Source organism: Dipodomys merriami, unplaced genomic scaffold (genome assembly GCF_024711535.1).
Source record: "Dipodomys merriami isolate MVZ:Mamm:240054 unplaced genomic scaffold, mDipMer1.0.p SCAF_8, whole genome shotgun sequence".
NCBI lineage: Eukaryota > Metazoa > Chordata > Mammalia > Rodentia > Heteromyidae > Dipodomys > Dipodomys merriami.
The window spans coordinates 21,698,656-21,721,984 of record NW_027206401.1 but is presented as its reverse complement, the minus strand read 5'-3'; the positions used below and the strand labels follow the sequence as shown (position 1 = coordinate 21,721,984).

General features: G+C 41.9%; 1 protein-coding gene across 2 annotated transcripts in view; it reads left to right on the top strand.

Annotated features, from left to right (window-relative positions):
• The first annotated feature begins 12,293 nt into the window (after positions 1-12,293).
• Positions 12,294-23,329, top strand: part of Myb (MYB proto-oncogene, transcription factor) — a 34,658-nt gene continuing 23,622 nt past the window's right edge. For both annotated transcript variants that reach the window (XM_070010163.1, XM_070010164.1), the window contains exons 1-6: positions 12,294-12,501; positions 17,216-17,333; positions 19,052-19,123; positions 20,772-20,864; positions 21,117-21,337; positions 22,828-23,062. In XM_070010163.1, the coding sequence (XP_069866264.1) occupies positions 12,479-12,501; positions 17,216-17,333; positions 19,052-19,123; positions 20,772-20,864; positions 21,117-21,337; positions 22,828-23,062 (762 nt within the window). In that variant the 5' untranslated portion in view covers positions 12,294-12,478. The remainder of the gene's footprint in view (positions 12,502-17,215; positions 17,334-19,051; positions 19,124-20,771; positions 20,865-21,116; positions 21,338-22,827; positions 23,063-23,329) is intronic.

The following is a 23,329-nucleotide window of genomic DNA, read 5'->3' as shown; positions in this document are numbered from 1 at the left end:
TTAACTTTTATTGCTTTATGAGTGTTCTCTGCCTAGAGTAAAGTTTAAAAAAATCATTTAACAAAAACTTTAAATGAAAGTAAACCATAGCAAGTAAACCATATGCAATATAGAACAATGACACTATTTTAATGTAAACAAAATTAGACCAAATTTATTATACAAACACAATCAATTCTGCTTGTTCCAGTTTCCCTTCCTTCTTTTGTTCAATTAATTTTCATATTGATCCAGAACATATGCACAGGCATGCCCACACACATGCGTGCATGTGTGTGCACGCATACACACACACACACACACACACACACACACACACACACACACACACACAGAGCAGTCTCCCCCAGACTCTTGAGGTAATTTTGTCTATCTGATCTGGCAGTGTTGTCTTATTTAGTTCTCAAAAGTGAGGCACCCATAACAGAGACCCATTGCCAGCTTCTATCTCGACTTCAGAATTCACTGACCTTCAGAAATGATCTCATCTTCTCAAGGTGAAAGATCACACACTAGGCAGGTTCCTTTTCCAAACAAAACAAAACAGAGATGACTGTCAATAAGAGACATCTTCCTTGTCCTCTAGATACCTAGAAACATCAGCTCCAAGTTGTAACTCATTAAACAGAGCACCACAACAGGAGACTCACAAGGTGCTCAATAGCACAGCCAGTCCCAGAAACCCTTTTCATTTCCTAGAAGTATCTGTTGCTTCTTTCACCTGGTGAAGGCAAGACATGACCTCATTTGGAAGGCCTCCGTTAAGCTGTGTGATGTGGCCATCAACATCCAGCTTCTCTTTAATCTCTGTTGAGAAGGAAAGACAATATGAACACTGCCTGTTCCATATTGGCCTGGAGTTGCATTCTTTCAGGAAAGTAATCACCAGTGCAAATCAAGCAGAGTAAATACATCTCTGGGGCCACATGCTTAGCCACTGAGTTCATCCCAGGGGATGGTCTGCAAATAGCGTCCCTGATACCATCAATGAATTAACTCAGCTCACTAGATGGGGAGTTGCTTTAGCAGCTTTTTTAATTGAGTGTAACATTATAAAAATCTTTTAATGCTATTCAAGAAGCACACATCATTGAAACATTTTACATGCAAAGTATTGTACACAGATAGGTACCATATTTCCTATAGACAGAGGGAAGATTAAAGAGCCAGGTTAAGTCCAGGCATCTTCCCAGTTCCACCTAAAAGGATGCATTCACTGGAATTTCCCTACTATTTAATGAAGCTATTCACTCCAATGTCTAATGCAACACACATACAAATGAATGCTCACTAAGTGGCAATTGTTATAAGTAGACCAAGGTAGTCATGGAACTCAAATGAAAAGTAGGGACAAGACTCTGATATTCCTTTATGGTTACTAAGTATTGGGTAAACAGAGAAAATACCTTCGACTAGTCCTTTAGTTATACAGGATGGTTCTCTCCAATGACTTTACTGGTTGTTTGATAGTTGAGTCTAATCTCAGTTCTTACTCACAGAACCATATGTACTAGCTGATCTTCCTCCATCTCAGGCCAGGAAACTTGGGCATGATCTTTGATTTGTCAGCTCCTGGTCACCGATGTTAGTGGACCTCTAAAGAAGGGATAAATGTTTCTTCCATGTGAATATGGTCAACTCAGCACTATGCCAACTATGAGTCCTGCAAATGATGTTCCAGATTCTGAAGATAGAACTAAAAAGCACTTCTTTCACAGTGTAGTGAGTCATCTCATCAGCTCTTCCTTTTTAGAACAAATGAGAGATAAATATATAAATAGGTAAGGATAATTAAAGTTCTGTCTTTCTATCTTGGCGAAGCTGACTTTGGCATTGGTCACCTCTTGTTTGGGTATTTATTTGATTCTCTTTACTTTCTGTATATCAAGTCACATACTACATTTCAAAAGCTTTATGTGAGACCTGATTATAACACTACTAAAGCCCAGTTGTTTTCTTTAATGAGTGTGGGCCTAGTCATTACCAATCATTCCTATAGCTCTAGACAGGAATCACAGCCAGAGCGGCCAATAATTACCATTCTCAGAGGGCCATAAAGTCTTGCTTTAGGAAATTACCTGAAATAAATCCTTATTTTTAAAACTGTGAAGAGATAGACTTCACGGGGCTAGCCTAGCATTGGAGAGCTGGTACATGCAGGGACTGAAGTAAGTTGGTAGATAGGGATTAAAACTAAGAGAGGAGGGAGAGCTAATGAATAAAGTTTAAAGAAAGGAACTTAGGAAGACTTGGGCTTGGTTGAATGTTGGGAGTGGGAATTGTTTAATGTGATCTAAGTTTCAGACTTTTGTACAGCTGTAAAAATGGTAATACCATTTATTGAGAGAGAATATCAACAACCCATTCTGCTGTAATTTCAAAACTTTACTTGGTATCTTCTTTTCAGTGAGTCATTTAGGCAGAAAAAAAAAAACCCTATAGATAGACTTCAAAAAGAACCATTTAAGCCAAAACACAGCAAAGATTGACTATAGGTCTGCAGAAACTGCATCCAGTTTTACATTTACAAAATCTGTTCTCATGTGAAATTTTCAAAGAAATCTATTTACTGGGAAATGCTTTGGGGATCTAATCAACATTATCATCATGAAAATTCTGGTTTTCCTATACTGAAAGGTACCTTTAAGCTCATTACGGTGAAATTGTTTTTCATAATTTTAACACTAGTAACACCTATTTCAAATATCTACATACATGCCAAATTAGTAAGAAAAATGTAGTTGTGGTCCATTGCTTTAATCCCAACACTTGGGTGACCTGGGCAGGAAGATCTTGAGTTTGAGGCTAAATACAAGACTGTATCTCAAAGAAGAAGAAGAAGGAATAGGAGGAGGAGGGAGGGAGGGAAGGAGAAAGGAAGGAAAAGAGGAAAAGAAGAAGGGACGGAGGAATAAGAAAAGTAAAGAAAAAATAAAATTCATCTTTCTGCAAGTATTTTGCATATATCTTGTTCTTTAATATTCCATGAAGGTATATCATCGACTCCTGTTAAATTATAAGACACCAAATGATTTTCACAAAAAGCTATGTAATCTAAACTAAAATAAATTAAAACTTTTATGCATGAGTCAAAACATCACACTATGCCCTATAATAAGTACAATTATTATTTTCCAATTATAAATTAATTAATGATTTAGAACTTTTATATGACAGCATCCATATACCTGACATTTTAAAAGAGACTATTGTCTTTCCATGGCCAAGTTGCTCTGTCAGGCTCTGAACTAAAATGGAGTGCATGAGCTTACTCAAGCTCCACTAGGAGCTAAAGCATGGAACTTGGTCTAAATTTTAATTCCAAGCATCCTGTTGCTTTGCAGAAGGCTGAAATCCAGGGATTCTGATTTGAAGCCAGGCCTGGAAAGAGAGTCTATCAGAGTCTCTGTCTGTCTGTCTGTCTTTATCTCTGTCTCTGTCACTGTCTCTGTCTGTCTGTCTCTCTCTGTCTGTCTCTGTCTGTCTCTCTGTCTCTCTGTCTCTGTCTCTCTCTGTCTCTCTGTCTCTGTCTCTGTCTCTGTCTCTCTCTCTCAACAATCATGGGGCTTGAACTCTGGGCCTGGGCACTGTCCCTCAGCTCTTCAGCTCTACCACTTGAGCCACAGTACCACTTCTGGTTTTCTGGTGGTTAATTGGAGATAAGAGTCTCACTGACTTTCCTACCTGGGCTGGCTTTGAACCACAATCCTCAGATCTCAGCCTCCTAAGTAGCTAGGATTACAGGCTTGAGCCACTGGCACCTGGCTTATGAGAGTTTTATATTAAATTAACCACTGAAGAGCTGGAAGTGGAGCTATGGCTCAATGTATACAGTGCTAATCTTGAGCACAAGAGCTTGGGGACAGTGTCTAGGCCCTGAGTTCAAACCCCAATACCATAAAAATTACTTTGGTGCAGTCTTGTTAGAGATGATTTTCATTATAAACTATAAAAATGGTTAGTTTAACATAAATATTTTTAAAAAATCAAGATAATTTTAAAACTGATATTTTATTAGTCATTTTTATATCACTAAAAAGTTAATCAGAGTAAATAATCTCTACATTAGTCACAACTTTACAGTAGTTATTTTTACAGATTCTTGAATTTTTATATTTCTGGAATAAATTTAACGGCCAAGAGTAAAATAATGGTGTATTTAATCCTAACATGGTTCACTTTTATACTGCATAACTTACTTTATGTGAAGGACTAAAAATAGATATCATTCCTTCAAAGCTATTCCCTTCTTCTTGTTCTGTTTGAGTAAAAAACAACTTTGTTTTTAGACTCTGGATTCAGCTTTAAGAGAAGAAAGAGGAAGAGGAGAAATTAGGACATGCTGGTGATTAGAAAAGATGCCAATTTACCAAATAGTTTTCACGAAGACTAAAACATCTTTGGGAAGTAAATCCAATATTGTTTTTAGGTAAACTCAATATTAAATATTAGCTAGAATAAATGGAGACAAATATGTAATTATAGAGATAAATTCAGAAAAATATGAAACAACATGCTTTAAAAGGAAATAGTCACATCACCAAAAAGATAGCAACCTATACCAATTTTAAAAGTAAAGTGCCACCAACATCAAAATTGTAAATCTGCGAACTATCAGCCTTTAGTTGAGAAGAGGACTGAATTCATCCAGGGTCCCATAATTTCTGAAAAATTACAAGGAACCTAGAAGCACATTTGGAGGCTAAAACAGAGTAGTAGAAAGAGCTCTGAATTTGGAGTCAAAATCCTGAGTCTACACTCCAGCTCTGCCATTTTTCTTCTGGATGGCCAGGGAAATGCATTCAGTTCTCTCATCCTTTAGTCATCTCATCTGAGTGTTGGGAAAGTAATAACTTGGAATGGTGAGCTGAGGCAGAGCAGACTAAGGCCCTGCGTACAAGCCCTAGCAATGCCAAAAACAAAAAAGAAGGGGGGGGGGAGGGGCAGGAGTGGGGGCAGAAAAAAGTACATAGATGGAAAGACAGGATTAAATGAAGTAATACACTACAAGCTTTACAGTAAAGTCTAAGGCATTACTAAGTATATTTAAAATAGGCAAATAAGCAAACAGCTCCAACCAGTTTCTTGTCAATTGTCAAACAGCCTAGGGAGCACTGATGTGCATATTTCTGCTCAAGACTGTTCCAGGCATTAAGCACACAGGTAAAAATAAGATGAGTTCTCCATTCCTATTTGCAGTTGAGACCCCAGATGAGATAGATAAGGCACATTTATTTTAAAAAATAAAAATAAATGGACGGACAGATACATAAACAAGTTGCCAAAGTAAGCAATGGAGCTGTGTGCTGAAGATGAGTCAAGGCAGGCAGGCATTAAGGGAACTCCCAGGGAGAAAAGGGGAATGATTGTGGACTGGAGAAGTCCAGGAAGGCTTCAGAAACAAGACCAGGCTCTAAGGGATCTACTAGATGACTGGAACTCACAGAGCAGAGAGGAGGAAGGAAGGCATTGCAGGCTGAAGGCATGGTGAAAGCCAAGGCCTGAGATTACCAATGATATTTGGGGGGAGAAAGCAGTGAAGTGGGCTCAGTAAGAGTGAAGGTAGGAAGATATGTTGGTTGTAGGCAAAATGGCATTGAGCCATTGTCCCCAGAGGAGCTTTTCCAGGTTGTCCAAAGCCACAACTTTTTCTGATTGGTTGGTGTATGCACCATCCCAGTTATTAACTACTACCACCCTGAGGGGAAGGTTGTGTAGGCACAGAGGCCAGAGCAAACCTCCAGACAGGGAATGCCAAGTGAAGGAGTTCAGATCTTATCTTGTCAACATTAGGGAGCCAGTTGTGTGTCTTTACACAGATGACTAAACTGCCAAAAGTAGTTATAATGAGATTCATAGAACGGGGGCATGTGGTCTGGTTGGGGGAGAAAGAGGCCATAGGGTGGAAAATTAATTAGGGGGCTGTTATGGTAGTTCAAGGCAAAATAATGATAACTTAGAAGAAGGTGGTGACATAAGGATGGAAAAAGGCCATGTGTGTGCAAGAATGATCTAGCAAAAGGCCTGATTTTCTTTTTCTTTCCACAGGCCCAGGCCTAGCACAGAGTCTGCCCCTGAGTAAACACTCTACATGTGCTTATGGTTGATAAGGAGCTATGGGAACATGGTGAGGTACAGAAAGGTGAAATGGAGACCTATGTGTTTTGAGAGAAGACAATGTTAATGACTAGAGGCATCTTTAAAGTTCATCTCACCTTCTCTAGGGCTTTAAAATGTAGACTATAAGACTCCGGATGTTGTGTTCTGCCTGGAACCTTAGCTATCTTGTCACTTTTGCTGTTCCAATAAGCCCTTACCTGCTATCATTTGAACATTATTCATAATTTTTTTGCTGTTGTTGTTGTTTCTATTGAGTTTCTAGCAAAAGCTTGCATTTTGTTAGCTGACTGAGAGGTGCTGCTTCTTTATATTTATACCAAATGTGGGGGGGGGAGGGCTTATAGCGGAAGAGGGGAAGCTGACTAAAACCAATTATGGTGATAGGTAGGAGAGAAATTACATCTGTCAACTGGTACCAAGGATATCCTCCCAAAGCTTTGAAAAGAGAGCTTGGAGATTTCATATTGGTACAAGAAAACACACACACACACACACACACACGTACCTGTAAGACCACTTGGAGGAAAATACCATAAAGATTTGCTAAAGGAGCAAGGAAAGAACTTCATCCTCTGAAGTAATGTTTTGCAGACAGCAATTTAACAGGACTATAACCTATAAACAGGACACCAAAATATTGAGGACTCCTCAGGAGGAAGAGAGAGAATAGAACAAAATAGAATAGAATAACAAATAAAATAAAACTGAAGCTGAGCCAGGGGATGAAATGGGCTGGAATGGGACTGAACAGAACTACACAGAATGAAACAGGACAGGACAAGATGAGACAAGACAGGACAGGACAGGGCAGAATAGGCCAGATTGCATGGTTCCTAGTATCAGCATTGTTATTTGCAATCTCTTTGCTTATTTGATTTGGTGGTGCCAGTGGTACATTGCCCTGATCCCGATCAATCAATTGGTTTCTTCCCTTTCAGTCTCTTTGCCCACAGCAAGCAATCTATCTGACGGTACTGCTAGATACATCCTGAATGAATGGTTCTGATAATATAGTTTCCTTCAATCTAGCCTTGGATGCTTTCTTTCTTTCTTTTCTTTCTTTCTTCCCTTTCTTTCTTTCTTTCTTTCTTTCTTTCTTTCTTTCTTTCTTTCTTTCTTTCTTTCTTTCTTTCTTTCTTTCTTTCTTTTTCTTTTTTACTTTTTTCTTTTGTTGTTGTTTATTTCTACCAGTACTGGGGCTTGAACTCAAGGCCTAAGTGCTTTCCCTTAGCTTTTTTTGCTCAAGGCTGGCACTCTACCACTTGGGCCATAACTCCACTTTAGCTTCTTGGTGGCTAATTGGAGATAAGAGTCTGATGGAACTTTCTTGCTGGGGCTGGCTTCAGATTAAGATCCTCAGTTACCAGCATCCTGAGTAGCTAGGATTACAGGCATGACACACCAGCACCTGCTTTTGGATGCATGTTTTGCCCATCTTCCCTATGCTTGAAACAGACTCTATGATTCCCAGTTGTGTACTTTTCCTAACATGTTCTCTTTTCCCTAGAATGTTCTTCCGATCTCTTCCTGGAATGATTCATACTTTTAATTTAAAACTCAGTTCCAATGAAAAGATGCAAGCTAGTTTTCAGGTCACAGAAATATGTAAGTTAGTAAGAATCTGCAGAGCAGAAATAAACAAAATGTTCCACGGTTCTATGAAATATACCACACAAAGACAAGACTTCTGTATTGCCATGTTGGAAAGGTTTATAGGGAGTTAACAAGAAGCTTAATTCCAAGCCTATGAATTTCAATTGTAGATGGTACAGCTGTTCTTCATTAGCTAAAATGACCAAGAATTTTCTGTACTTTAACCATTTGGTGTTTACTGTAATTATTCCCCTCTTAATGTCCTGAGCCAAACTGGGATAGAGAGGCAGAAAAGGTAGGTATAGAGACATGGGGCCCCTAAATGTTTGGCTGACTACCATTGACAATACTCATCTTTAGGATGTGGATTTCTCAACCCTCAGAAACTAAGAAGCTAGAATTCATATATTTTATACACCTTCCCCAATGTTTCGAGTAAAAGAAATGCTTGCTTTGGGGAGGGGGAATGGCATCATCATAATCAGCTAGTTATTTTTGTGCTTCAAGTTTCAGATCTAAAGCTGAAGGTTAACAGTAAAGGAAGAAGAGACTGGCACATTCTTCTGATCCCTAGACCACCTTCCCATGGAGTTGAATAATTTTGAGTTTTACAGAACCCAAATCCTTAGTCCATGAGAGGTAAAAGGGAAAGAGGGAGAGAAAGGCCATGGAAGAAAGCTGGCAATGATCAAAAGATATTCAAACAGCTTAGATAATCAAGTGGTCTAGCGTCTTCTTCCATGAAGGCCAATTGATTATATGTTAAGATACAGATTCTTGGGCTCCACTGTAGACCTACTGCATCACAGTCACTAGAGATCAGCTTGGACTAAGCTTTGTTCCCTGCTATAGCCAGTGATGCTGATGCACACTAGAGATCCAGCAGGGGCTGATGGCTTACATGTGTAATTCAGCTATTTAGAAGGCTGAGATCTGAGGATCACAGTTTGAAGTCAACCCAGGCAAGAAAGTCTGTGAGGCTCTTATGTCTAATGTCAGCCATGAGCATAAAAATGAAGGGACAGCATCTAGGCCCTGAGTTCAAGCCCAGTACCCACACCCCCGACACACACACACACACACACACACACACACACACACACACACACACACACACACACACAAAGAAAAAAGATGGAGGATCATAATGCTGGCCAGTTACATCCTGAAGACTACTACTGCTTTTGAGTTAAAAATGATTTCAAAAGGACGGCAGTAGCAGGGTGCCGGTGGCTCACATCTATAATCCTAGCTACTCAGAAGGCTGAGATCTGAGGCTCATGGTTCAAAGCCACCACGGGCAGGAAAATCCATGAGACTCTTATCTCCAATAAACCACCAGAAAACCAGAAGTGGCACTGTGGCTCAAATGGTAGAGTGTTTGCCTTGAGCTGAAACACTGAGGGACAGTGCCCAGGCCCAGAGTTCAAGCCCCATGGCCAACCAACAAAAAAAGGGGAGGGGAGCAGTGGCATGATTCAGGCTCAGCTAAGTAAGCAAGCTGAGTAAGTGTGATTCCTGAGTTCAACACCTCAGTTCTGCATACACACACAAAAAGATATTTACAGCTGGGCACAGTGTGTCACTCCTGTAATCATAGCTACTCAGGAAGTAGAGACTAGGAGAATTGAGATTCCAAGCCAGCCCAAGCCTTGTGAGAATGGAGGACAACAGACAAGGAAAGAAACATGAAGAATATTCAGCACAGCCTAAAACACTGATATAGCCCTTGTCAGAAAGCTTTCTGGCCTCCTGTCTAGTGCATCACAAATAAAATGCCACATCTGAATTTAGTCCTATCCCAGCTCTGCCACCATTAAATGAATGTAGCAGATCTTCAAAAAGAGAGAAAGAACCAATGCAATAGTGATGTACACAAGGCAATATGCTGGAAATGATCTGTACAACTTGGGGGGTAGGGGCTTGAGGGGGGAAGGAAAGTAGGAGAAAAATGAGGGAAGGGGTAACAAGTTGGACAAGAAATGTATGTATTAGCTTACTTATGTAACCCCTCTGTACATCACCTTGACAATAAAAAAATATAAAAGTAAAAAAGAGAGAGTAATGAAATATATAAAATTGTCATCTAAAAATTCATTGTCAATAACTGTAAGTAGAGGAAGAAAATGTATAATTACAATGAGCATTTTGTAATATCTTTGAAAATATGTTCTCATCCATACAAGAATTTTTATCACTCCTTTTGATCGTTTTTCCTTCCATATATTTATCAGATGACAGCATATCCCAAATTAGCCTAATAAACTCATGGTATGTGTCGTTCTTATGGATTATATCTGTCCCCACTATTTATTTTCACATGTATGAAGAAAAATGTAAAGCTGTACTACAAAATGTCTGACAAATAATAATATGAATTCTAAAAACAACTTACATGGGAAATTATGCACAGAGGGAATTTTGACTTGCTATCTTTCTACTTAACAAGAGTTTAAGAATTAACAAGAGTTTAAGTTTCATGTGCTTTATTTATACTTATTTTAAGAGAGAGACTCTGGACTTACTTTAGGAAGATCCAAGAAGCTCAGTAATTAGGAGTCGTGCCTATTAGCTATACCAAGTCAGATGCAATTTTTTTAGGGATAATTCCTAGGTGCTTATAGATAAAATGTCAAATTCTGGTTTCCTTTTCATGTAAAGAAACTTTATTATACAACCTAGAAATAAGCATTGGCTTTAAAAATATATGATCTTACAAATGACCACTCTTACAGCATTGTGAACAGAAATATCTCACAATCTTTTTCTCATGAAGAAAGGAATGTCAAAATCCTAGGAGTAACCAACTTGTTTTGATAAAAATTGAAACAAAGTAACAATTTTTAAGAAACAAAGTTTCAAACAGCAGATAAAGTCTTGAAACTTAGCATGCTTCACCATTTAATAAAATTATGACTCATTTTAGTAAGAACATGCTTTTTTTAGTGAGAAAACGCTTTCTGAGCTAAGTTTGAACTGCTGGGGGGGGGTGCTTGGGACACCCACAAACCCAGTCAGCAAACGTCTTAAACTCCTAAAAGATTAAAGGAAGAATAAATTGATGTGTATAGAGAATGAAAAAAAAAAAATCCCCAATAGTACAGCTCTGCAAACGGAAGTAAAACCAAAACTCCCCTAAAATCCCCCAATCACCAATCCTTATAAATTCAGCCTTCTCTCTTACTTGTTCAGGAGTCCCTAGTTAAATGAACAAGATTTGCTTTTTTTTCTTTTTCTTTTTCTTTCTTTCTTTTCTTTTCTTTTTCTTTTTTGCTAACTTGTAAGCTGGTAAGAACATTGCCTTCAAATGACACTAATAATCATAGTTAACTGGTCAAAGTGTTTTAACTTTTGAAACTGCATGCAAGCAAGTCTGGGATTTCCTGAGCTCTGCCATAGGGGTGGGTGTTTGGAACCCTGTGGATTCTTTCTTTCTTTCTTTCTCTTTCTCTTTCTTTCTTTCTCTCTTTCTTTCTTTCTCTCTTTCTTTCTCTCTTTTTTTCTCTCTCTTTCTTTCTCTCTCTTTCTTTCTCTTTCTTTCTTTCTTTCTTTCTTTCTTTCTTTCTTTCTTTCTTTCTTTCTTTCTTTCTTTCTTTCTTTCTTTCTTTCTTTCTTTCTTTCTTTTCTCTCTCCCCCGTCTGTCTGTCTGTCTGTCTGTCTGTCTCTCTCTTTCTCTCTCTCTCTCTCTCCCCCCTTTAGCAGGTGTGTTCCAGGGTACTCTCACTGAGCCCGGAGGAGGCAGGGGTGCGCGGGGGGCACCGCCTGGGCGGGGCAGGGTGGATGGGGCTGGGTGTGTGGCGGGGTGAGAAAAGGGTACGTGACCCATTCGAAGGTGGCAGGTGGGTTGCTGAGCTGGAAGGGAGTGAGAACTCGGCGGGGGACTGTACAGCCGCAGGTGTCCTCGGTCACTTACAAGTACTTTAAAGATGTTCTTTTAAAAGAAAGTGAGCACCGTGCTATCCAAGCATCCTTGGAAAACAGTATGCCCCCGTCCTCGATGCCATCACCCTCTCGCCCCGGCGCCCCAATCTCCCTATCCCCAGGGGGATGTTTAAAATCCTACCTAAAATCCAGCCCGCAATGCGGACGACCCCCCCCCGCCCCCCGCCCGTCACAGTGAGTCAAAGCGCGGCAAGCTGGGGTGCGGGCGCCCGCGGACGGGCAGCGTGGGGCGACGGTGCTGCCGCTGCCTGGGCGCAGAGGCGGCGGCAGCGGGGAGACTTGGCGCGGACCGGCGCCACCACGATCCGGGAGCGGGGTTTGCGCAGGAAAAGGCGCCGCCACTGCGGGCCCCCCTCGGCCACCCCCTCCCAGGTCCGGGCTCTCCGCCCGCGCGCCGTCCGGGCCTCGCGGCGCGCCAGACTCAACGCCAGGGCGCGGGAGACGAATGGGAGCCGCGGCCGCGCCGGCCGGGCCGCCCCGCGGGCTGCAGCCAGGGCGACCGCGGAGGCGGCGGGCAGGGCGCGTGCGCACTGCAGGGGCGCCAGATTTGGCGGGAGGGGGAGTGTCCAAAGCTCTTTGTTTGATGGCATCTCTGTTTACAGAGTTTACACTTTAATATCAACCTGTTTCCTCCTCCTCCTCCTTCTCCTCCTCCTCCGGGACCTCCTCCTCCTCCTCCTCTTTCTCCTGAGAAACTTCGCCCCGGCCGTGCCGAGCGCCCGCTGCGCAGCCGGGAAGAGACGCCCGCGAGGCGGTGGGCAGCGGGTGGCGGCGGCCGGTTGGGTCCCCACCGCTCTCGGCGGAGCTTCGCGCCCGCCGCGCCATGGCCAGGAGACCCCGGCACAGGTAACGGGGAGCCGGGGCGGGCGGTCTAGGGAGGGGGCGCGCGCGGGGAGCTCAGGGCCTGGGAGCAGGTGGGAATTCATTCCCAGACCTTCTGCGGGGCTGTCAGCCTCTGCCTGGGGCGCTGGGGAGACGGATGAATGGAAAAGTGTGCGGGACGGTCCGGACCTGGCAGAGCGGGGCGGGAGGGGGGGATACATTTCTCTTTAAGGCTTGGGGGGAGGGAAGAACACGTTCCGGCGCGGGACAGAGCGGCGGTGCCCGTAGCCCTGGGGGAACTCACCAGGTGCCTGGCTTGATGCCCCGGGTGCCAGCGAGGGAGTCGCAGCCTAATTGCTAGATGCATTGAGATGTGTTTGGACTTGAGATTGCAGAGCATATGGCAGATAGAGGCAAAAGGCTAGGTTTGTTTCGTAGCTGCAGGTAGTTCATTTAAATTTCATTCATTCTTTATGGATGGCAGGAGGAGTGTCAGCTGACAGGCGGCTGCGGAGACGATTTTAGGGAGGGATGGAACGGGTTTGCAAGTTGTTCGCAGCCCTGGTTTGGAAGATCCCAGTCCTGATCGTGTGAAAGGCTTTTATTTAGGTCTATTGCAAATGTCGAGGGCACGCGCGCGCCTCCTCCCCCCGCGTTGCACATGTCACCGCACTTGCAAGGCCGGCCGCCACGGTGGGAGACATTCCCTCTTGCACGTTGGCCTCACGGATGGGTTGAAGGGACAGAACGAGAGAAAGAGAGAGACAGACAGACTCGTCCGAACTGTCATTCGCTGGCCGTGCAGCTTCTATCGGCCTCAGGATTTCCGGGACTGGACACGCCGGGGCTCCCTGAGCGACCGATGCGGAGGGGAGTGGGGTGGAGGTTGGCACGGTGGCAGTGCCCACCGTGGCAAAGGACTAGAGCTCCACAGTCCCCAAGGTCGCTGCAGCGCACCCGGGGGCGCATGACCACAGACTGCCCCCGGGTGGGGGTGGGGGGCGAAAGACCCGGGGGGCGCCGGGCGCCGTGCGCACACGTGGACGCCCGGAGCTGGCCCTGGCTCTCGCTCCTTTTGGTCACCGGCCCCAGGCGGGGCCACTGGAAGGACCTCGGAAAATCCATCCTTGCGGGGGGTCCGGGGGGGGGGAGGAATAAAAGTCCTGCAGGCAAAGCATACCTTCCGGCTTCGCCATCGCGTGTTTAATTTGCGCCTAACTTAATTGCTTTTCTTTTTTTTTTTCTCTTTTAAGCCGGCAGGCACCGGTCCCCGAGCGTCACCGGGAAGTTGCAAAGAGCCTGGGCGCGGGCCCTGCCTGCGCACCCCAGCCGGCCTGCGCGGGGAGCGGCACCTCGGCTTGGCTGGGTGTCAGGGAAAAAGAGGGGGGCAACTTAGGCGCAGGGGGGGGGACTTTGGCTCCCTAAGGCCTCGCCCAGGGCCCTCCGCGCGCAGGGCTGGGGCGCGGCGTTTCGAGAGGTTTCACCTTTCCCCTTTGGGAGCGCCGGGGTCACCTGTTCGGTTGAGAGCCAAACCTGCAGCTGGGAAGGCGGGGACTGGGGGGGGTGAGAGGAGAATGGGGGGTGCTGGGAGGAGGTGCGGCAGAGGCTCTGCGACCCAAGATCTGTTGCTCTTGCGGGGCGGGGCCGCTCAGGTTCCCCGCCGCTCTCAGGTAGCGGGGAGGGGAGGCTGCGGGGAGGGGCGGGAGCCTTGAACCTGGCCTGGGTGTGTGTTGGGCGGGGGGGGGGGGGGCGTGAGGGTGGGAGAAGAGAAACCCGGCTGCGGCGGGATCCGAGCCATTTCTTGCAAGGCAAGCGTCAGCTAGGCAAGGATTATTAACCAGGTCAGCGAAATGCATAGGAACCCCTTTTCTAGAATCACAGTAGCGGCCGCAAGGCACTTCCTCTCCCGCTCCCCTCCCTTTTCCCAACACCCCTCCCCACACCCCGCTCCCCACACCAGCGCCCCTTTTCTTTTTTCGTTTCTTTGCACGGTTTGGTTCCTTGACAGAATGCAACATTCATACTTGTACCCTGGTAACCACACCGGGTCTAGCAGGTGGAGGAGTCGTGTGCATCAAGCCTGAACGCAGCCTTTGAAAGTCTGTTGACTGTTAGGTCTGAGATCTTGTCAGAGCAGATAAAGGAAAAGTTATTTCAGGTCCTTAGTAGAAATTAATCATGCTACTGAGGTGATCGGGTCACTTTAGAGAGCAAGGAAGTCGCATGCAAAGCTCAAAGAGGAGCCCCCTGCCCAGCCAACTCGGCTGAGAGCAGCCCTGGGCTCGCTGGCTGTCCTCCGGGGCGCCTCCAGCACCTGCAGGAGTCAGTCACAGGCCACGTTCCCCTCCCCTCCCCCCCCCCCCCCCCACACACACACACAGATCTTGGCTTTGCACGTCTCCGCCTCCGGGCTTGGTTTTAAAAGAGGAACGGAAGATACTGGGGCATCATGTACGCGCGCTGGAAAGTACCTTAGAAATAGAATCTAATCCCTCGGTGGAGGGGAGGGACTGGGGAGTTGGTGGGGGAGGAGGGTAGCGAGGGAAAGGGCCCGAGAGGGAAGAGGGGGAGGGAGGGAAGCCAGGAAAGAAAGCAACAAAGCGATTTGCACCAGAGCCCTGGTCCTGGTTGATCCCTGTACGTTTACCTTACCTTGGCTGCCCCCTGTGGACGACTGAATCTGGTGCTTATTCCTAGAACAGATTCTTCTGTTTACCCGGAGGGCCCCAACGACTAGCTTGGAGAAATGTCCTCCACAGTTCTGAAAGGGTGATCTCCCAGATCTAGACAAATCCAAAGGCTTAATTTGAGTTAAATATATGGCTCCATTCAAAGGTCTACCTCATTTGAGGGTTTTCCAAAGAGCTCTTCAGTATGTGCCTTCAAAAAGCCACTGACAGCCCCTAGACTTATAATAACTACCCCTCCCCAAATATATGGGAAAATGACTACAGTATATGAATACAATTTAGTGGATTTTTGGGGGGGGTCCGGTCGTGGGGCCTGAACTCTGGGCCTGGGGGCTGTCCCTCAGCTCTTCAGCTCAAGGCTAGCGCTCTACCACTTGAGCCACAGTGCCACTTCTGGCTTTTTTCTTTTTGCTTATGTGGTGCTGAGGAATCGAACCCAGGGCCTCAGGCATGCAAGGCAAGCGCTCTACCACTGAGCCACCTTCCCAGCCCCAATTTAGTGGATTTTTTTTTGTAATTGTGGTAGTATTTTTTTTTGTCAGTTGTGGGGCTTGAACTCAGGGACTGTATGTGGTCCTGACCTTTTGTGCTCAAGGCTAGTACTCTATCACTTTGAGCCACAGCTCTACTTTTGGTTTTCTGGTGGTTAATTGGAGATGAGACTTTCCTGCCTGGGCTGACTTTGAACCAAGATCTTCAGATCTCAGCCTTTTGAGAATTACTAGTTGGGATTACAAGCTTGAGCCACCAGCACCTAGATAATGGAAGTATTTTGAAGTTAGAACACATCCAGTCACCTTGCAGCCTGAACCATCAGTTGTTGTCCAGAATAATAGTTTTAAATTACAAGAGTCCCAATTCATGATTTTAAACACTTTTGCTTGCTTTGTAGGGAGGTTGGTAACATACACTTGTGAGCTATTTGGGAAGAAAAAACCCATTCTAAATATAGATTTTCTCTTTACCAACTATTTGTATTATGATAGTGCTTTGTAATCATTTTTATTTGTCTGAGCTTAATGGAATTCCCAATATGACAAGGAAAAATTTCAGTATTCTAAGGATATAATTTTTTCATCTCTTAAGTTCTAAAAGAAAAATTACAACTAGAAGTAAAATTACCTCCATTTATTCAATAAATGATTAATAAACATTAAACATGTAATTACTTCAGATATCATCAAAATTCATAGTTTTACTCAAGTAGCAAAAGAAAGAAAGCACTTGAAGATAATAATGTTTAGAAAAAAATCCATAGATTTCCTTAGGGGGGGAAATCCCTTGGTTTTTTAAAATGAGATATATTTTAGGATATTTTAAACACCATTTAGTCAGAGATAGTAATACAAGAGTTAGTAGAATTCTGCCTAATTATTCACTTAGTTACTCTGGAAACCAAGTATTGTAAACATAGCCACAAGTTAGGTCATACAGACTCAGAGATACAAATAATTTGATATTTATGTTAGTTGCAAAAGAGTTTGATTACTTGATGGGTTTATCTTTTCTTGGGCTAAAACAATCTTTTCCTCTTAAATTCTCCTACTCTTCTAATCTTTAAAGGATGACTGTAATTATATTATTAGAGATTTTCTTTATTGAAGTTGTTAAATTTTAGTTGAACACCCCCTCCATTAGAACATAATTGATTTGTTTATCAAAGTTTTTGAGTATGCACTTATATAAAGGATGTAGACTCTTGTTCCTTTTCTTATCCTTAACATTAAATTTTAAACTTAAGCCTTTATTGGTTGGATGGTTGCCAAACATGTAATTTGTCACTGGTCTAACAGTAACAGCAGGTTTAAACATGCAGAGCAATAGAAAGTGCCAGGCCCTTTGCTGTATCTGTGGATACCAGTAACAGCAGAACCAGTTTATAATACTACAGCAACAGAATTCAGAAAACAGTCTTATTGTGCAAGCTCGTGAAGTTTTATCTCCCTTATTTTCAAAAAGCTTATTGAGGAGTTTTTGTGCCGGTTTTATAATCCAGTAATTTAAATCCTCTTGTTTCAGCCCATGTCTGCCCATTCTTCTTTCTGCAGTATATACAGTAGTGATGAAGATGATGAAGACCTTGAGATGTGTGATCATGACTATGATGGGCTGCTTCCTAAGTCTGGAAAGCGTCACTTGGGGAAAACTAGGTGGACCAGGGAAGAGGTAACTAAGCACTCTATCAAAACAGGGGGAAATATAGCCTCTACAATTTATGAAAAACAACCTGGTAGCTAATGCCACGGGTGCTTGTGAATGGGCTCATCAAGAGCTTATCCCAGCCATCTTGTGTCGTGCCCTCAGCCTTACCACTCCCAGACAAGCTCATTCTGCCATCCATTGCCAAACTATTTGTAGTTCTTTGAATCTCTCTCTTCTCCCTTTATGCTACATTTCTTTTTGTCTGTTGAGTTCTCATTCCTGGGTCCCACTACTTCTTGCTACTTTTTCATTACCTGCGAAATCATTGACTGTTCTATAAAACCATCCCTGGCTTCTTGCAATAAGATTGAATGCACCTGCCTATATTCCCATGTTACTAGATGCCTATTCTGCCTAATTGTTGTAATGGCACAATGTTTCTCCTAGTAGGTTACAAGTCTCTTGAAGGTAGAGCTAAATGTTTCTTCATCTTTGTGTACTTTGAACACAGTATTACTTGCTGCAAAGAAGGCCATTCATAAAGACTGAATAAATGAATGAATGGAATTGCTATTTCTAAAACAAAACACTCATAGACTTCATCTTGTTATATTGTCTTCCTTTAAGGTTCTTGACATAAGATATTTCAGAGCCTATGTTTGCTCTAAAAGCATCTATTAATGGCTAGAGCTGTATCTGCTCCCTATCATTTCTTTTCTGCTAGTTTATCAAAAGCTTGTTTTGTGGAAATGGAAAATTCTTCAGAAGAAAAATTATTAATGTGTGAAGGAAAGTTACTTTTATGTTAGAACAAATGAAGTTAATTCAAATGAAGTAAATTCCCTTTCATTTCCATTCACATTCTGGTTAAACCAGAATCTCTATTGACAGGCAGATAGAATTCCCAGGGAGGCACATAAGAAATATGGTTCACCTAGAGAGATTATGCAGTAGATGGCCTTTGGGGATAAAGAAGTTCTTATGTCAACACTGATTTCCTAAGTCCTGTATCTGTATTGTACCAGCAACTTGCACCATGTATGAATTTATCTTTTGAAGAAAAAGGAACACATTTAGAAAGACATTTGTGGAACAAATAGGATAATGGGAAAAATACGGACTGATACAAGCAATTGCTGAAGAACATTGTTTTTCAGGTTCAATAGTTTTACTTAAATAAGCATTGAATACATTGATACAAAAACTAAATTATTTTATTACATTATACATGCCTTAAAGTTAGGTACAAAATGATATCTTCTTTTTTTTATGAAGGTTGAACAAACTGTAAATATCCTTTCTTAATCTAGATCTTATCTTTGCCCTAATTTAATGGCTACTGAGCCTAACAATGGAAATTCACTTAAAACTCTAAACAGTTACTATACATCAGACACCCAATATATGCCAAGCATTCTTGTAAAGTTTTGTATAATTACTTTATGTAATTCCCATATAATTCTGATGATATAAGTATTAATTTCCATTTCTAGATGATAATACTAAAGTCTAGAAGGTAAAATCATATACCCTATCTTTATGCAACTAACAATACCATCTGATGCTAAATAAAACTCTTTTTTAAACCAATGGATTAAATTCATATGCTGTGTATTTGGATACTATTGAGGTTGTTTTTCCTGAATTGGCTCATGGGCTTGGTTCCCTTGTTCATATAAGTTGAATAGAATTAGGTATTCAGTAAATTTCTGATATTCTAGGATTACCTTTAAATGTTCTAGGATGAAAAACTAAAGAAGCTCGTGGAACAAAATGGAACAGATGACTGGAAAGTTATTGCCAATTATCTCCCGGTAAGTTAATAATTTTCTTCCTTATAAGAAATTGTCCCACAGAATTAATTAAAATATTCTCATAGACATTCCTAGGATATTACATATTTGTGTCTTATTTTCCTTTTGTGCCAGTTCTGGGGCTTGAACTCGGGCCCTGAGGTATTTTTTGCTCAAGGCTGACATTCTACCACTTGAGCCACAGCTTCACTTTCATAGGACATTCCATATTTGTCTCTATATAAGAAGCAGGAGGAGAGTTCTTCCAACCCCACTTATATTTATATTATAACCCAGAAATGGGCTTCTGAGTCAATTACTAAGAGAATTTTGGCCACATTTCAACAACAATTTCTTCTTGTTTATGAGGACAATATAAATTAGCATTTGTTGATCTGTTACAACTTAGAAGATTAAATTTGCTTTTTTTTTCTCCAAGTGAGCTTCTTCTATCTACATCCTCTGCTTTCATCGGTAACCCTATCTTTACTCCCTAGGTTTAAAATTTTGACATGGGTTCTCACTTATCCCTCTAGTCCATCCTTACATCCATGTAGGTTACTAAGAAGCCTGGAATTCCTTTGTAGACTATCTTATCTTTTTCATTCCAATGTCAGGCTACAGGTTACACCCCTCCTCTTACCTGGGCTGTTAGAGCAGCTTCCTAACTAGCTGCCCCAGTTGTAGCTTTTCATTCTTCCATCAGTCCCACACACTATTGGTAGATGAGCTTCCTAAAGAACAATTTGTATGTTATCTTTTCCAAACTAACAAGCCTGGGACTGTAGCTCAGTGGCACAGCTCAGTGGCCTAGCATGTGCAAGGCCCAGGATTTAATCCTCAGCACTAAAAAAATAAAAACAAAAATAAACCACCCATGTGACTTAGAGTCTCACAAATTAAATAAACAGTCTTGACCTGAAACAAAGGCCCTCCCACTTAGGGCCACCAGGCTTCTGTTTACTTCCTCTCCACAGTAGCTTTGGATATTTCTACTTTCCCTCCTCTGGGCTTTGGTTTCTGCTGATTTCATTTCCTAGATTGCTCTCCTTTTGCTTCACCAGTTGAAAGTCCTGACCATTGTTCAAAGTCCATATCAAGGACTATTTTGGATTCCTCCTAAGGGAATCCTTCTCATCCAGACTCTATTTTACTTTGATCTCTCTTGCATATGAATCAAACTCAGCCTTTTGTAGTAGTTAATTATACATTTGTCTTTTCCCTCTTATAGGATTACCAGTTCCTATAAAGTAGAGCCTATCTTTTATCATCTTTGTTCTTTGTGTAAAATAAATACTTGTGGTCCTGGCACATCTCTTTCCTTGGATGGAAAGAAACCTTGAGTATTTGTAGGTGGATTCCCATTATGGCCTGTCACTATAGGATCTCTAGTTGATTGTAGACCACCCATATTGGTACATCTACATGCAATAGACTGAGGTTAAGGTTGACCTGATGTTCCTTTTATTCATGTGGAACCTCTGTGCCCTGAGGGACACAGAGATGCAACTTTGATATATTCTTTAGCTTATGAAGTAATGAGCAATAGCTATATTCTCCATACATACCATAAAATATTCTCTTACTGCTGTATCATTTCTACATATGATTCCTGTGACTTTACATGGTTATCACATCCTGTCTTTGTGCGGGTGCATACTTTATTCAGAATCGGACAGATGTGCAGTGCCAACATCGCTGGCAGAAAGTTCTAAACCCTGAGCTCATCAAGGGTCCATGGACCAAAGAAGAAGATCAAAGAGTAAGTTTTGTCTTTTATGGCTATGTTATTTATCACTAAGAATATTCCTACAATATCTTTTGTTCTATGTTTTCCAGCCTAAGGAAGAAGGTAAAGTATATAAATGGGAAATAAAGAACTCTGTTCTCATATTTCCGATATTAATGAAAGTTGGTGTTTTAGAAGTTCTAAACATCTTGTTACAGTGAAGCATGATTACACTGACTCATGAAGTAACATTAAAACACAGATTATTTTTGTGTTTATCTGAAGGTGATAGAGCTTGTACAGAAATACGGTCCAAAACGGTGGTCTGTTATTGCCAAGCACTTAAAGGGGAGAATTGGAAAACAATGTAGGGAAAGGTGGCATAACCATTTGAATCCAGAAGTTAAGAAAACCTCCTGGACAGAAGAGGAAGACAGAATTATTTACCAGGCACACAAGAGACTGGGGAACAGATGGGCGGAAATCGCAAAACTACTGCCTGGACGGTAATATCATGTCACAAACATATATTGGTTGGGAAAAACAAGGGAATGGGTATTGAGTATTCTGCTTTAAATGTGTGAATGAATTATATGGCATCCATCCTGCTTCATGAGAGAAAGTAGATCCATAGATTTTAGAACAAGAAGAGATCTTACTGTTTATCTGTTTAGAACTTCATTTGTCTATCCAATGGTAAGATGTGGGCCAAACCTTTTAATTTTCCTCAGCCTTTATTTCTCCATTTGTAAGATGACTAATTACCTCTTTCATTGAGCTAGTACTAGGTAATGAATGTCTAAGTGGTTTGTAAATTAAAAAACTCTAAATATGTGCAAGGAAAATGAGGACAGAAAGGCAGTCAGGCTGATTTTTGGTTCTGAATTCATGCAGCCAATGCAATGACCAACTACTAATTTCCTAATATCTACAGCACACTTCATTCTACCATGATGTAATATATTTCTACAATCATTTTTTTCTGTTTAATGAACAAGGCAAGAAAATGACCTCATTATGAAGGATAACTATAGAAGCTCATTTTTGTCCCACTTGATTAAATAGTAAATCATTTCTTGATTTTGGAAAATACTACTGGCTATAAATCTTAAGGTAGAAGCTATTGAAGGTACTTAAATTCTTGGGCTTCTTAATCTAAAAGTGGAGAAATGATCATGTAGTATTTCTTTGTGATGTTTCAGAGCATTTCCTCTCTTGTGGCTTAGTAAGAGGTTCAAAAAAATTCTAGTTTGGTTAATAGAGGCCTTTTCTCCCCTGTAGTCCAAGAATATATGTTCTTGATTCTTCTAAAAATCGAAAGGGCAATTGAACTTCCTCTTTCTTTCGCACATCTTGCCCCACCCCCATGGGACTAGGAAAAGGAGTCTTAAAACTTTTTTCTTTTTTTTAAGAAACCGTTTTCACAAGAATGGAAAACTTTAGCTGCTTTGTAATTTGAAGATATCCTGGGGTTAGTGTCTTTTCTTTTGGAATCCCATTTTCTGATCTCTAGCTGATAATAAGAATATTTGGAGTGGTTTTCACTGAACTTTTCTCACTGGTGCTATGAGCGATAGAGTATACATTCTGCCTATCTCATTTCCATTCCTAAACTTTGTCAAGTCTCTGTAGTACTGGGTAGCCCGCCCTGCCCCAACCCCTCCCCACCTAAGTCACATCACATGGGGTAATTTGCAATGAAGAGGGTATTCTATTGAAAATATCCCTTACCAGGAGAACAAAATGGTGAAAAGCTATCACACTTTATAGAGAAATTCCTACCTTACAAATCATGTGAATAAGACAAATCTATGGATTTAAAATAAGTCATCAGGGAACTCATGGTGATAGGAAAAGACCAAAACAATTTAAAAGGGAAACAATGATTAGTGGGCCCAAACAATAGATTTCTGTTAGAAACAGTTTTCTGTCCATTAACTGTAATCCGAAGTGCAATTTTTGTTTGTAAAACTTTCTACGGTATATTTCTGTGCAGAACTGATAATGCTATCAAGAACCACTGGAATTCTACAATGCGTCGGAAGGTGGAACAGGAAGGTTACCTGCAGGAGTCTTCAAAAACCAGTCAACCACCAGTGGCTACCAGTTTCCAGAAGAACGGTCATTTGATGGGTTTTACCCATGCCTCACCTTCATCTCAACTCCCTCTAACTGGCCAGCCCTCAGTTAATAATGACTATTCCTATTACCACATTTCTGAAGCACAAAATGTAAGCTATTTTTGAGAATTTGGTTTAACGAGATGAGTATTTTAACTCCAGGTTATAATGAAGATACTTTGCAGTTGTGTACTTTTCAGGGAGCTTGCATAAACAAGACCATGTTTTTCACCTGTACTCTTTGCAGTAGATAGGCATAGTTATGACTATCTCTGATTGATATACCCAGAAACAAGAATACTAAGTGATTTGTCCAGGATTTGATATCTCCTAGAAGTTTTGCTGCTTCAGCACTGTGCTGCTTCAGATCTAATTGGA